Source organism: Cyprinodon tularosa, unplaced genomic scaffold (genome assembly GCF_016077235.1).
Source record: "Cyprinodon tularosa strain WSP-4 unplaced genomic scaffold, ASM1607723v1 ctg404, whole genome shotgun sequence".
Taxonomy (NCBI): Eukaryota; Metazoa; Chordata; class Actinopteri; order Cyprinodontiformes; family Cyprinodontidae; genus Cyprinodon; species Cyprinodon tularosa.
In genome coordinates this window covers 1,030,380-1,045,324 of record NW_024039124.1, presented here as the reverse complement: position 1 = coordinate 1,045,324, position 14,945 = coordinate 1,030,380, and the positions used below count along the sequence as shown (strand labels likewise).

The window sequence follows — 14,945 nt, the reverse complement described above, 5'->3', positions numbered from 1 at the left end:
GGGACTCAAATCCTGCAGTGCCAGACGTGTCCCGCTGCTTAAGCCAGTACATGTCAAGGCCCGTCTCAAGTTTGCTGGAGAGCATTTGGATGATCCAGACGATGACTGGGAGAATATCATATGGTCAGATAAAACCAAAATAGAACTTTTTGGTAAAAACTCTACTCGTCGTGTTTGGAGGAGAGAGAATGCTGAGTTGCATCCAAAGAACACCATACCTACAGTGAAGCATGGGGGTGGAAACATCATGCTTTGGGGCTGTTTTTCTGCTAAGGGACCAGGACGACTGATCCGTGTGAAGGAAAGAATGAATGGGGCCATGTATCGTCAAATTTTGAGTGAAAACCTCCTTCCATCAGCAAGGGCATTGAAGATGAAACGTGGCTGGGTCTTTCAGCATGACAATGATCCCAAACACACCGTCCGGGTAACGAAGGAGTGGCTTCGTAAGAAGCATTTCAAGGTCCTGGAGTGGCCTAGCCAGTCTCCAGATCTCAACCCCATAGAAAATCTTTGGAGGGAGTTGAAAGTCTGTGTTGCCCAGCGACAGCCCCAGAACATCACTGCTCTAGAGGAGATCTGCATGGAGGAATGGGCCAAAATACCAGCAACAGTGTGTGAAAACCTTGTGAAGACTTACAGAAAATGTTTGATCTCTGTAATTGCCAACAAAGGGTATATAACAAAGTATTGAGATGAACTTTTGTTATTGACCAAATACTTATTTTCCACCATATTTTGCAAATAAATTCTTTAAAAATCAGACAATGTGATTTTCTGGATTTTTTTTTCTCATTTTGTCTCTCATATTTGAGGTATATCTATGATGAAACTTACCGGCCTCTCTCATCTTTTTAAGTGGGAGAACTTGCACTATTGGTGGCTGACTAAATACTTTTTTGCCCCACTGTATATCTGGTAGGCAGCTGCACCACTTGCGACCCCAGTAGGGATAAGCGTGACAGAAAATTGATGGATGTATATATCTGGATGCACTGTATATACTTCATGCACCTTTTCCTACTTTATGTACTTTTTGTTGTTTATAAGAGCGATGTCACAAGTGAAACTCTCAATTGTTCTATCTAATCTAATCTAGTCATTTAGGAACTGGTTTGATATGATCTATCTTCTTGGTGTTGGTCAGGATTTTGGATGAGCTGCAGATGTCTAATTTGTCATGATGGGTCTAATGTGTTTGGCCCACATGCAGAAGTACTCACAGAGATTGAGAAAGGTTCAACAGTTTATTAGAAAAAAAAGTAACAAAGACACTGAAAACTGTTTTCCAGCTTGGGGAGGTTCCAGCGATTGGGTGAACCGGAAGCAGAAGCTTGTTGTGGTTTGGGGAGGATCCAGAGTTCCTGTTTGTGAAAGCTTGCTCAGATATGGAGATTACTTTGCTGGAGGGTGGACAGGCAGACTATGGTGGTCCTGAGGAGCAGCAGAGCAGACTGTCACTTGTTTTCCTGACGTGGACGGCGTTCTGATATGGTGAATAGTTCCCTTTTCTCAGCGTGACGAGAGGGTTCCTTCCAAGGCTTGAAGTACCAGGCTTATCCAGTGGATCTGTAGAAATCCTGCCGGAGATTCACAAAAAGAAACAAGATTAGGACTAGAGGTCTCAGAAAAGGAACTCAAAGTTTGACTCCGCAAAGTCAGAGGGGCTAGAGTTCCCAATATGAGCAAGCACTCTGGTGAGGAGATGGTGAGAGTCTGCTGCTCATATACTCCTCAGACGGTGATGACCGACAGGTGTAAGTAGTTGAGAGCAGGAAGAGGCCCTCCAGGCCAACAGAGGAACAATGGCACCATCTGGTGGATGCACGGGGACACTGAAAAAGAATAAAGAACAACCCCCACAAACCAGAACCCTAACATAATTAACGTTTTGCAGGGAACAGCACTGACAAATCCAGTAATTTAACTGCTGAAAATAAATGCAAACACCAGTTTTCTCCTCCCTGTTTTGATAGGAAACCTTTTTAGGCTGATTTATTAACAGAATTTTGCTCGGTGGTCTTAGGACCCCATAAGAGTCCTAAATGTACGTTCTCACTGAACACAAATTTTGCAGCTGGAGTGAAGGGTTTCTGTGTTTTTCCTATGTAGGGGGCGGCTCTTGAGCGCTGCGTGGCGAAGGCCACGTTTCTAGTGTATTTTGGAGAATTCAGTGAAGCTAGATCACAGCTGCACCTTTGAAGTGGGCACAACGAAATTGCAGGAGTTAAAAAAAATCTGAATCTTCGTTCACATTTGCGTTGCAAAATCTAATCAGGGCCTAGACGACGCTGTGAGCTACAGTAAAGGAGGCAGCAGAGAAAAGCATGTCGCAAGCTTTTCCAGGTGATTGGTTCCCAACGCAGGACAGCAAGGTTACACTGGATCAAGGATAGGCAGTAGTATAGCTGAAAGGAGCCATCATCAGAGAAGGTGGCGGTATTCTCCATACCGGTCCTGTCTCTAGGAAATCTGATTAACTGAGGGATGTCAACACCAGTGGCTTTGTAAAAGAATTTGTGCCAGTTGCTCCGTAAAGTTCATGTCCACCGTGATGAGGTGAAACCAACAGCCCACAGACTTGATGAAGAAGTGGAACCTTTCACCTGGCATGCCAATTGCTTTGACTGGTTGGGAGAATTACAAAAAGCAACATGCAACTACATAAAACTTACATAAACAAAAAATGACATAAAACTGTCAACATTTTCAAACAAAATGGTGTGTGTTCTGCTGTTACAACCATAAAAATGACCATAAAAACACTATTCTACGCGGTATTCTGTGTACATGCACAGTATTCAAACATATTGCCATGTGAACACAAGTAGGCCCTGAACGACTGACTTACTTACTTTCAAACGGTTATAGTAGGAAAATGTAGCTGCTGTTAATGCGAGTAGCATCCATCTGAAGTCTGGTACCATCCTGTTGCATCAGGTAACTGAGTCGTAATTCTGACTTTTAGGGGCATTCCAGTTGAAATTTATGATTCTGGAAGTTGGACATTTTGACTTCAGAGGAGAAAAAAAACTCGCTCTAACTGAGGGAAATTTGTCATGATTTTATCTAAGGCTCGGACCCACATGCAGTGAAGCCAAACAGAGAGACACAGTATAAAAGTTCAACAGGTTTTATTGAAATGTTATGAGCTTGGTGCAGAGTTTCTCCGAACTCTGATCAGCCGGAAACTGGAAGACGAGGGGAAGACGGACTGTTAGATTCATGCTCAGTGGGAAATTGGATTTGTTAATCTTGAAGGAGAGGATTTGTTGCCACTCACGTTTCAAGAGAAGTGGAGACTCTTTGACTACAGTCTGTGTGTTGGTCTTCCAGAGTTGGTCTGATTCGGTGAAGGGCGGAACAGGGTTTACCCAGAACTCGGACAGAGTGGAATGATGCAGCTGCTGGTTGCAACTTAGTTTTCCTGTGCTACTTGAACGGGTCGTGGGGAAGATGATTGCCTTACTCAGAGAATGATCTCAGCGTGCTCAAAGGTGATTGAATCCAAACCTCCTGTTTGGAATCCGTCTCTCAGTGTAAGACTCAGTTGATGCCACTTGGGAGAAGGCGATCCGGAAAGGCAAAAACAAAGCAAAGTTTAGTCTCAAGGAGACAAGCACTCAGTAAAACTCAATGTGATCTCAGCTTCGCTTGAGTACAAAAACTCGCAAAGCAAAAGGTCAGATTAGGCTCAGAATAAACAAGGCTTGGCTAGAGTGCCCCAAACTGGCAAACACTCTGGCGTCGAGGTAGTGACAACCAGCAGCTTAAGAACAGTCCGGTGATGAGGCAACCGCTTGCAGGTGCGTGAGGAGGCGAACCGGAGCCAGGCGCCTCCTGGTGGTGGAAGGGAGAAACACAAAAGACAAGACAAACAGATAAACACAAAAACTGGAGTCCTGACAAAATTTCCTACCAACCATTGTCTGCCTCTCCTGCTCAGGATGTTAACGACGTGTGGAGTTTCCAGCATCCTCAGCTCTACATTCCTGGTCAACTGAACCTGTACTTCAGTAAGAAGGCCTTCTTCAAATGTGCGATTCACAGCTGCTACAGCTCTCTGGTGCTCTTCTTCATCCCCTACGCTGCTCTGCACGACACGTTGAGGGAGGACGGGAAGGACGCGGCCGACTACCAGTCCTTCGCCCTCCTCACGCAGACCTGCCTGCTGTTTGCAGTGAGCATACAGGTGGGAAGGAAATCTTTTTTATTATTATTATTTGAAGGTATATGAAGTGTGAAATGAAGGTGATAATATCTGCGCTTTTCTGTAGTTGGGGTTGGAGATGTCGTATTGGACGGCTGTGAACACCTTCTTTGTTTTGGGCAGTCTGGCCATGTACTTCGTCGTCACCTTCACTATGTACAGTAACGGCATGTTCCTCATCCTGCCGGCAGCTTTTCCTTTTATAGGTGAGAGTCCGTCAGTTCTGATCTTCATCCATCTTCCTCTATTTCTAACTGAACTTCATCATTTCGGCACGGCTGTGAGAGACAATGGGATTTAAAACCTGCTTAGAACCATATGGACCATGAACTTTATCTGGACGTTGTTTTCTAAGCAAGTTTTGTCAGCCAAACTTATTTTCTTTCAATAAAACAGACTTTCTATATATGTTTTAAAGCTGTGGTTCAGTGGTTTAGCGTGCACGTCCTATGTACGAAGGGCTTAGTCCTCGGCGTGGGCAACCCTGGTTCGTATCCGGTCTGTGGTCCTTTCCCGCATGTATCTCCCCCTCTCTCATAACCCCTTTCCTGTCATCCTACTTTTAAAAAAAACGAGCCACTAGTGTCATAAAAACTCCCAAAAAAAAAACTGTAGTTCTCACCAAACTCTTTGCTTCAGTAAAGACAAAGTCTTACCTGTTCAACATGTATGCTTTAGATGTTTTCTATGTTTATTCTGTATTTAGATCCGATCTGGGTCTTTTTTTTTCAATATTCTTATAGAATACATTTAATAATGTGACGTCCTGTTAAAGCGATTAGTCAGAACCGTTTCTTATTTTATCGCATGACAAACGCACATTTAAATGTCTTTTATGGGTTATACGGAGAGAAAAGTTTGTCTTTTTTATTCAAACCAATTCAAATCAGATTAGTACGATGTGCTTTTGTATCAGTCTGATAACCCTAGATCTAATACTGAACATCCAATTACTTTCAGCCAATTAGTAAACAAACACCAGTAAAAAGAAATCCAGCTTGTTTGTGAGGGCCTTAAAGGTTTTTAAGAGAATGCAAGCGAACAAATAGGTGTCAAAAGCTACGTTCACACCGCAGCCTGAAATGACCCAAATCTTTTTAGCCCACATGCGACCTGGATCTGATCTTTTTCTTGCTGTCTGAACAACACAGATCCGGTTATATCAATTCAACCCAGACCACCCAGCAATGTGGTCCTGAATCTGATACGAATCTGATCTTTACAAATGGGACCTGCATCTGACCTCCATCTGACTCACAATACCCGACAAAGGTCAATATTCTGCATCTTGCGACATAGAAGCGGCAAAAAAAAAACTGGTGGATGATGATGCAGAGAGCAGTATTTTTTTTTAATTATCTTGGAAAAATTTGGGTTTTTTAGGTTTGGAAAGATTGCTAGATGCACTCCAGCGCTATCATCCATGTTTGCTTCCGTAAACACGAAGCACGCTGGCTTGTGACTAGGGTTGTCACGATACTAAACATTTCAACTCGATACCGATACTAAGGAAAATATTCGATACTCGATACCATTTTCGATACCACAAGGATAAAATTTCAACAGAAATATTTTGATTAATAATTAAAATACAATAAATAAATAAATAAATACAATAAACAATAAGAACAACATTTTGTGGTTGTTTTCTGTGCACAGTATTTAGCAAGCTTGATAAAAAACTTACAAAATTAAAATTAAGTTTTCCTTCCTTGGCTATGCTTTGCACACATAACAATGACGCTAGCCAAACCGGTTAAGAAAGAAAAATAATTCTCAGCAGCTTCAACTGTTACAAAAAAAGTCTGAAACTGAAAAGTGCACAGAATTATTCAATCACAGTGTTCAGAAAGTGCATTTTCCTCTATTCTGCACCTTAGATGAATAGGTGCGACTGGTACTCGATACTTTTGAAAATGAGTATTGTATCCGGATACAACGTTTCAGTTTCGATACTTTTTTGAGTATCGATACTTCTGACAACCCTACTTGTGACGTCATTGCGTCCTATACTGCGCATGCGGGACACTTAAGCTGTATGACTGCAGTTCACACAAGAGATCACATACAAGTTGCATATATTTGGAAATGTGAACGGCAACGCAATAAAATCGGATTACACAACAAAATCGGAATTGAGCATCAAGGCCTGCAGTGTGAACGTAGCCTAAAATCAGTGGATAATTTGAACCAGAGTGCTTATGCAGGCATCCAGGCTATACATTTCTCAAACTTCTCTATTCAGATGGTTATTCAAACTGGAAACAGTGTAAAACATTTAGAAACCTACCAAGAGATGGCCGCCAATCTAAACCTACAGTATCAGCATTATGGACTGGATGGAAATACCCCAAATCAACTGCAGCAGGAAGAGGTTAAATGATGCTGTAACTTATGGCAATAGTTACAGCATCTGGTGGCAATAGTGACACATGTTCTGATTTTATTCCTAAAAATGTTGTAGAATCATATTTTTTGAATGATTTTGGATGTTGTCTGTTCAGGTCATGGTTGTAATGTCACAAAATGTTAATGGAAAAACCTAATAACTGTTATGCCACTTTATAGGATTTTGATATTGAGTTTTTGATGTAAACATTAGAGTAAGATTTAACTGTATTTAGCTACAGAACTAAAAATCTAGATCTAGTGCTGTAGTCGTGTGGAACTTTTATCAGAAGTGCTTCAAATTGTTGAGTCTGTGGTGTAGTTTAGCTTTCTTTACAAGTGCTTTAAAAAAGAGGCAAACCTCCTTTTTGTTGCTGCAGGAACGGCTCGAAACTCTTTGAATCAGCCCAACGTTTGGCTGACAATCATCCTCACCTCCATCCTGTGCGTCCTTCCCGTGGTTACCTACCGTTTCCTGTTGATTCAGCTCTGCCCCACCATCAATGACAAGGTACGGGATAGAGGAGGGATACGCTTTGCATGCTCACAAATGTACAGCTTCACTCCTGGAACGTGATTTGCCTAAAATATCTCCTCTGCTTTGCTTTTTTTAAAAAGGGAAAACTCACATTACTGACATGAGCTTCCCAGCTTATAATGTAAATATAGCGGAAAATGCCATGTCCGCTGCTCCATAAGCCCTGCTTCCCATGTAGGATAAATCATCCAGTTTTATTCTATTTCAGTACACAGGAGATCTTTTTGACAAGTTTAATATTACTCCATGGCATTATTCAGAGCGGAATGGTCCACACTAATTCCCTATCTGTAAACTATCTTTACCTAAAGCTCCACAGTGAGGGGGGTTGGGTTTAATTTTTTTTATTCACATTTTTAAAGGTTATTTATCTATTTTTTTCTTATGTTTTAGTGGAGTCCCTTTTTTCTGTCCAACTAGACAAAAGGCTTCCACAATATATCATAATTTATTAATAATAATGTGTAGTGATTATTTCAGCCTGTCGATCTCTGCATTTTTCTTTGGCTATGCAGCTTTACAAAGCTTTAAATATTAAAAAGCCATTAAGAACTGTTTCAGTGCTAGAATAGAAGATGTCAGTAAGTTTTTAAAGATTGCACTGTATTGTTATACATCTGTTAGGAGTATTTTTTCAGTAGCTGCATGTACATCAACATATATAAGACATAAACTATTTGCATCTTATTGAGCACAGCTTGCATTGTTACAGCAACACCCACAAGTAATGAAATATACTGCATTGTTTTCTAATATCTTACAGTCTGCATAGCGCTCATGTGTGTCAGAAATGTCGCTGCAGCTTTTTAGCTGTGTTAAATACATCACACTAATTAAGTGTTGAATCTATTAGTACCTTGTGATTTACCTGACTGATGCTCGCCTTATTTAAATACAGTAAAACTGGTGTCAAATATGTGTGCTGTTTTTTGAAGCAAAAAAAAAATCTGTTTGTGCCACTACAAGGTAACGTGTAGTGGCACAAACTTTCAAGAAATAATTAGTATGCAAACGAAACAGCAGAAGAGCCCATGCTGAACCATGAGGTTTTACAACGCTGTGTCCTATTTTGAAAAATAGAATAGAAGATATCAATGAGTAGCCTGACGTAGTCCTACTCAATTCTAGTCAGAATATGAGTCTGATACTGCTCCATAGAGCTGTGATTATGGGGCGTGTTTCGAACGAACCAGGAAAAAAAATGCCTCTGCACTCAATTGGATAGACCTACAACCAATAAGAGCAACGGAGTGCGTGACGTATGTTAAGCGAGGCATAGTTGTTGTCCACAAAAATCAAAGCGTGCAGTTTCACGCCTAGAATAAGAAGATGAGACTTGATCGCGTTTCTCTGTTCCTCTTTTAAAATTAATTTGCTGTCGATATCTTCTAGAACAGACCTAATAGCAGAATCTACTCACCCAAACTCTCCAGCGGCAGCCATTATTGTTGTCACCCTAGCGCGCTTTGGTCACGTGGTTGATTACGTTACTCTTGATCATCTGTCCATCATCGTATAAAGCCCGCCCTGACAATTTGATTGGATCGCCTGACAGTGGGCGATAATACTCGCGCTACTATGGAGCAGAGCCAGACCGAACTTCCCCGAACTCAAACCTTGTGGGCGGGACTAAGTTCTGACTGGCACCCAGGCTAATCAATGAGGTCATTTTCACCAAAACTGGTGAAAATTAGTTGGGCAAAGGTTTTTGTTTGTGTTCTTTTGTTTTAAAGTTATTAATGAAAGTTCAGAAGTCAGAAGATGGAGCAGCCAACATCAACCAAACCAAAATAAAAAGTCAAACTTCAAATTTCGTCAAAAACTTTTAAACCAAAACAGCACAAACTAAAACTGTTTTTTTACTAAACAAGCATCACAAATGTAGAAAGTAGTTTGACACCATTTTTCTTTTATATGCTTAATGTGGAGGGGGCTGGTTTGACCTTCTGACCTTTAAACTTTTCCTAACAAAAGCAGCACAAGACAAAACTGTTTGCCGCACAAACATCACCAAATTAATTGCTACCAGTTTTGTTTGATTTGAAGAAGGTTGGGAGGCTAGTTGGCCTTTAGTGACCTCTTGAATATTTTAATATCTATAAAACGTTAGCGACACTAACAAAAAATGTTTTGCTGCATAAACATAGCACAAATTTTTCACACGACCTTTAGATGATTAAAATATGGTGGGGATGGGGCAACTTTACTTAGGTTCTAAAACATTATGATCTCTCACATCTCATATACATACTTTTACAAACACTAAGACACAAACAGTAGTTTGCTTATATCTCATCATAACCATTATATCTAATTGTGTCATTAACATCCAACCAACAGGTAACATGAGGTGAACCAAACTTTCAGGAAATAATTATTATGCAGGCAAAAAAGCAGAGGAGCCCATGTTGAACCTTGAGGATCATTTATCATCTATGAAAACAACCTGTTTTTATTTTGATAACTTGAAAACAAAAAAGCTTTTGAAAACCTGCAATAAAGACTCTTATATATCTGCCTAAATTTGCTAAGTTCAGATGTCTTATCAAAATCCTTAGTGATACCGACTGTAGCTTAGAGAATCCAAACACATCTTCTAGTGTTTGGACAGGTGTTTCCCCAGACATCTATTATATCTATATCTATTAGTTTCTTCTTTCCCTATTTTAATTTCCAGGTGATGTACAAGGTGAGACAGGCCAGAGCAACGCCTCCTCCTCCTCCCCGGCGCACCCGAATCCGCCGCACCAGCTCCAGACGCTCAGGATACGCCTTCTCGCACACGCAGGGCTATGGGGACCTGGTGACATCAGGTCGGTTCCTAAGATGTCCCGCCGTTGTGTCTTGGTCCCCGGGTTTCCCCCCGGTTGGGCGAGCCACCTCAGGCTTCAGCCCTATGGGACGGTCAGCAGGTTACAGCCCCACTGGGCGCCCCCAGAGCTCCAAGGTGCCAGATGTGGAGGCGACTTCGCTGCAGATGTACAGGGCAATCAAAGATCCCCCTTTGTGATGGGGGCAGAGAGTGACGCAAACTGGGGGAGATTTTGGAGGCAAGCAGGAGCGACGTTACGTTACAGGAACGCCAGCAGAATGCGTCACCACTTCTGAGAGGTAAATGGTTTTAGGTTAACCTAAAGGAACCAGCAGGAGCTTCTTGATAACAGACTCAAAAACACAGGAACTGGCTTCCAGGCATCAACTGGCAGAGGATCAGAAGTGATTGGGAAAGTGTCATCGTGTTTACAGACTGCCCAGACCTTTTTAATCCTGGGAGTCCGAAAGCAAAGCAGAGCTTTGTGAAGAGGAAACAACAATCAAGGCACACAGCTTTCAGTACTTGACTCTTTTCTGCTTTGGTTCTTTGGTTTGCAAAGCTACGATACCACCATCCAGTTCAGCTGCAGTGAAAACAGCTGCGTGTGATGAACATCAACAATACTATACTCCTGCTTTTTCATTATAACAACGATGGCTCTACTTTGGTCCATCTGAAAAATATTTAGAGATCAAAGATAGTGTTTGTTTTTAATTATGATCACTTTAAAATTTATTTTGAAAACATCACTAGTTCCCAACAGTTTCCAACGTTTCCTACTGTCAATGTTTATAACATGTGGGAAGCTAAGCAGGGGCTCCAGAAAACAACTGTTAGAACTCTAGCATTTCTTTACACCTTTGTCAGACATCTTTTACATCTTGATAGTTTTTAAATATGAGGACATACTAAAGGTTTATCTGTTCTAACTTGAATTTTGCAAAAACACTCAGATTCTTTATCATCATTTGCTAAATAAGAAATGGAGCCATTATGGAAAAGATAAAAGGAAAGCTGTGTGATAAAACTAAGTAAACCCTGCAGCCTTACATTTGATTAAAAGAAATGGGTGTGTATCAATATGATGCCAAGGAGGAAAGACATCATAAAATGTTTGTTTCCCATCTATAATCTAAGGAGCATTTCAAATCCCTTTTTCAGCTGTTAAATTTAACGATAGGATGATTAGAAAAGGACTTAATATGGATGGCTTGTTTTAAAGGGTTGCCTGGAGAAAGGACCCTTCCAAAAAATATGGCTGCATGATTGAAGTTTGCAAAGTTGCTGCTGACTGAACAAAAATAAGTAGAGATGTTTGCTTTAAAGGCAGGCTGCCATGCTCAGAGGATGCCACACAGCATGTTAGCAGAGAAACCTCAAACCAGCTGTCAAGCACGGTGGTCGACGTGTGATTATTGGGGCTTTTTTTGCAGTGTAAGATGTAAAGTCATCTTAGACTGCAAAGAAATTGTGAGGTGCTCTCTTAACCAACAACAATCTAAAACTCTGCTTTAAACCTGTAGCTTCAATCCATCTTCTACTGCAGGGGTGTCAAACTGGTTCCAGAAAGGGCCGTGTGGCTGCAGGTTTTCTTTCCAACCAAGCAATAGCACACCAGACTCATGTCATCTCATCAAGTCATCATGTTCAGATTGGACTCACTTGATAAGATGACTGGAGTCTGGTGTGCTATTGCTTGGTTGGAAAGAAAACCTGCAGCCACACGGCCCTTTCTGGAACCAGTTTGACACCTGTGTTCTACTGCGTATCCGTCAGGGTTGTGGTGGGGCTGGTGCCTATCTACAGCGATCTATGGGTGAAAGGCAGGATACATTCTAGAGAGGTATCCCGTCTATTGCAGCAAACCTACCGTACAACAGAACTTCTAAAACCGAAAAAAGTGAGTGTTTTACAATGGTCAGACCTAAATAAAATTGATATAATCCTATATTCTAAGCATGCAGAAATTAGTGCGAATCTGAAGCAAAGCTGGAAAAAAGAAGGATTAATATTCCTGCATAAAGTGAAAGATTGATCAAATCAGACACAAAATGATTAGGGGATGTTGTTTCTATTAAATAATAGAGATTATTTAACTGTTCTCATGCAGTTTCTCTATTTTAGCTCCACGTGTGTAAAATGAATAACTAAATTGTTGAATCTGTTTTTTATTTCAGTTGAAGAATAGATTGCAATACATTTAGAACCCAGTAAAGACCAAATAAATAACCTTGTGTTCTGAAATATATTTAATCAGAGAATTTTTTTCCCCAATTTTTTTCCCTTTCATTTCCTTTCCCTTAATTAATCCGATAATTTAAACACTGTACTTTCTTTTCCCCCGGATTCTAAACCTACTTTATAAATGATACTTTATTTTTTAATACAAAATAGAAAAAAAAGAAAATTTAGGGAAAGATAAATGGACCAAAATGTCCCCAAATTTCTAACAATTGGACTAGTCCTTTTTAGAAAAATTTAATTTTGTCTGCAGTTGTTTATGTAAGTAATAATGGTGTCCATCACCAGGAAAGCCTGAACTGGTGTGAACCGTCTGATACAAAGCCACAGGTGTCCATTCATTTCTGATAATGTACGCCGGGAAGGGTGTTGTCTGTCTTATATCATGGTCACTTAATAAGAAAAAAAATATTAATTATTGATTCTTTATTTTACTCTTAAAATCATAAGTTTTCACAAAAAGCAGGTCAACATACTATTTTATAGTGCTTGATGTGACACGTTGCCAAGGTAACAGCTCTGGGCAGAGCAATAAATCAGAACAATCAGGCTGTTCGACCAGAACGTTTTTATAGAGGTGTCCTCCTACACTTTTTTTTTCTCATTATTTATTTGACATGTAATAAATCAATATACATACAAGTAGTGCTGCAACTAATGATTATTTTACAAATCCATTATTCTGTTGATTATTTTTTCAATTAATCGATTGATAATTGGATAGCAAATGCTTCCTTAAAGAGACTTTTTGCAAAATTAAAACAAGTGAAAATAGAGCTTTTGCCCTCAAGCATTTTGACAGATGAAGAAGATCTTTATTTTTAATGCAAAATGTTTACACAGTTATTTTTCCAATTTTGGTATAAATACTGCTCTAAGTGGGTAGCTCTGTTGGCTAAAAGCATGTTTTACAGTCTCTATACTCCAGTTAACGATTAACCGATTACTAAATTAGTTGATGATTGCTTCAATAATCGATTAGTCACAATTTATCCAATTAATTGTTTCAGCCCTGGATACAATCAACACACCTTTTTCAAAACACATATTATAAGATATTATTACCGTTCTGTCCTATTCTCTCTTAACTTAAATACAAGCTAACTTGTCCTGGAGGATGAACGATATGTAACCTATAATACATACGTTTAACGTAAACTGCTCTGCATTCGGTGTAAGAATTACAAATTAAGTGTGAAAAAATGAAATACATTAAATAAAGATAAATTTAGATCAGAAATGAGAAATGGGGCGGGTGGATTACCTGCCCTATTTCTCATTAAAGTCTATGGTAATCATGTTTTATCTGACTTGAGCTGTGGCTTTGCTGTAATTTTCTCCCATGAAGAACACACTTCCTACTGTCTCTTTCCATTCACTTGTACTGGGTGCCTTTGTTGTTGTTTTATTTGCTATTAAAAGCAGGGTTCTTAGTAATGGTATTAAATTACTATCTAGAACATCATCTGGGGCTATACCCAGTATGTAGAGTGTTGGATCTAAGCCAAAATCTATACCTAAGACATGTTTTATTTCTCTTTGGATATTTTCCTAAAATCTTAAAATATATGGGCAGTCGCAAAATATAAATGAAATCCCCCACCCGTCCACATCCCCTCCAACACTTATCTTAAGTATTACTGTACTTCAAGCTAATAATTGGAGTGTAAAAACACCTAATTTTGATTTTCCAATCAAACTCCCTCCATTTTGGACTGCTTTGGACCTTAAGTCCCTCCAACGCTTTTTAACGCACACGCAGCAGCCAATCAGGATCGAGTATTCAACCCATAGAAATTATAAAAGTTAGAACAAATTTTTTAGGCCATCCTTAATTTTGCAAGGAATAACTTTTTCACCTGAGGTACAGAAACACATTTTACCGCTAAATAATATTATTTACTGCTTTCCCATGCTTTAGTTTCAATTATTTACTTTATTTATTCCAGTTTTTGATTCTTCTCCTTTAAACGTGTTATTTAGGAATTTTTATTTTTAAAGCGTGCCTTGTAGCAAAGAGATCAATGATATTTTTTGCACTGCAGCTTTTGATATGCTTAATTTTTTTTACGTGGTGCAAATGTTTATGGTGTATATTTCTTTAATAATTTGGTTGATAACCTCCACAGCGATGTCGTTAAAACGAGCCCTAAAGCGTTGCACGTTATCGCTACTTCATGTGGGATGAGACAGAAAATATCAGGAATATCTCCTCTACTGTACCATAGACACACTACAAGAATCACTGGTTCAGCTTTCTATCTGTTCACAACAGTTGTCCTCCGTCAGGTTGTTGGTGCTTTTGACAAAAAAAATGAAATGCTGAAACTTTAGAACATGAAGTTTGTCACAAATCTATCATCTGTTCAGTAATTATTTAAAAAAATAATCATCTGTAGCTTTGTTTCTTTGTTTTATTACTCTGCTGCTGGATGCTTTTATCAGTCACTTAAAAGCTCCTTTTTATTTCAGTCCACACCATCACCTTTAAAAACATTCCTTGATATCAAAATGAATAGTATTTTAATAATTTACAATACATTTTTTGTCAAAGCAGGGATTTTTTCTGCTGCTCAGCTGATGGACACAGCCTAACTAAGCCTTTTGTTTTATAGATCTCCATATTTTTATATTTACACAAATATTAAATGAGAAAACATGTATATGCATTTCAATATGGAACTTAATCCATTTGTTTGAAATCGACAGAGATAATTTTTTTTCTATTTAAATGTCTTTCAATTTTCTATTTA

The 14,945-nt window shown here is 39.4% G+C and overlaps 1 protein-coding gene across 2 annotated transcripts in view; it reads left to right on the top strand.

Annotated features, from left to right (window-relative positions):
* The window catches only part of LOC119791902 (phospholipid-transporting ATPase ID-like), an 84,380-nt gene extending 72,893 nt beyond the window's left edge, over positions 1-11,487 (top strand). For both annotated transcript variants that reach the window (XM_038298270.1, XM_038298271.1), the window contains 4 exons: positions 3,947-4,192; positions 4,278-4,416; positions 6,979-7,109; positions 9,814-11,487. In XM_038298270.1, coding sequence (XP_038154198.1) covers positions 3,947-4,192; positions 4,278-4,416; positions 6,979-7,109; positions 9,814-10,146 — 849 coding nt within the window. In that variant the 3' untranslated portion in view covers positions 10,147-11,487. The remainder of the gene's footprint in view (positions 1-3,946; positions 4,193-4,277; positions 4,417-6,978; positions 7,110-9,813) is intronic.
* The last annotated feature ends 3,458 nt before the right edge of the window (positions 11,488-14,945 follow it).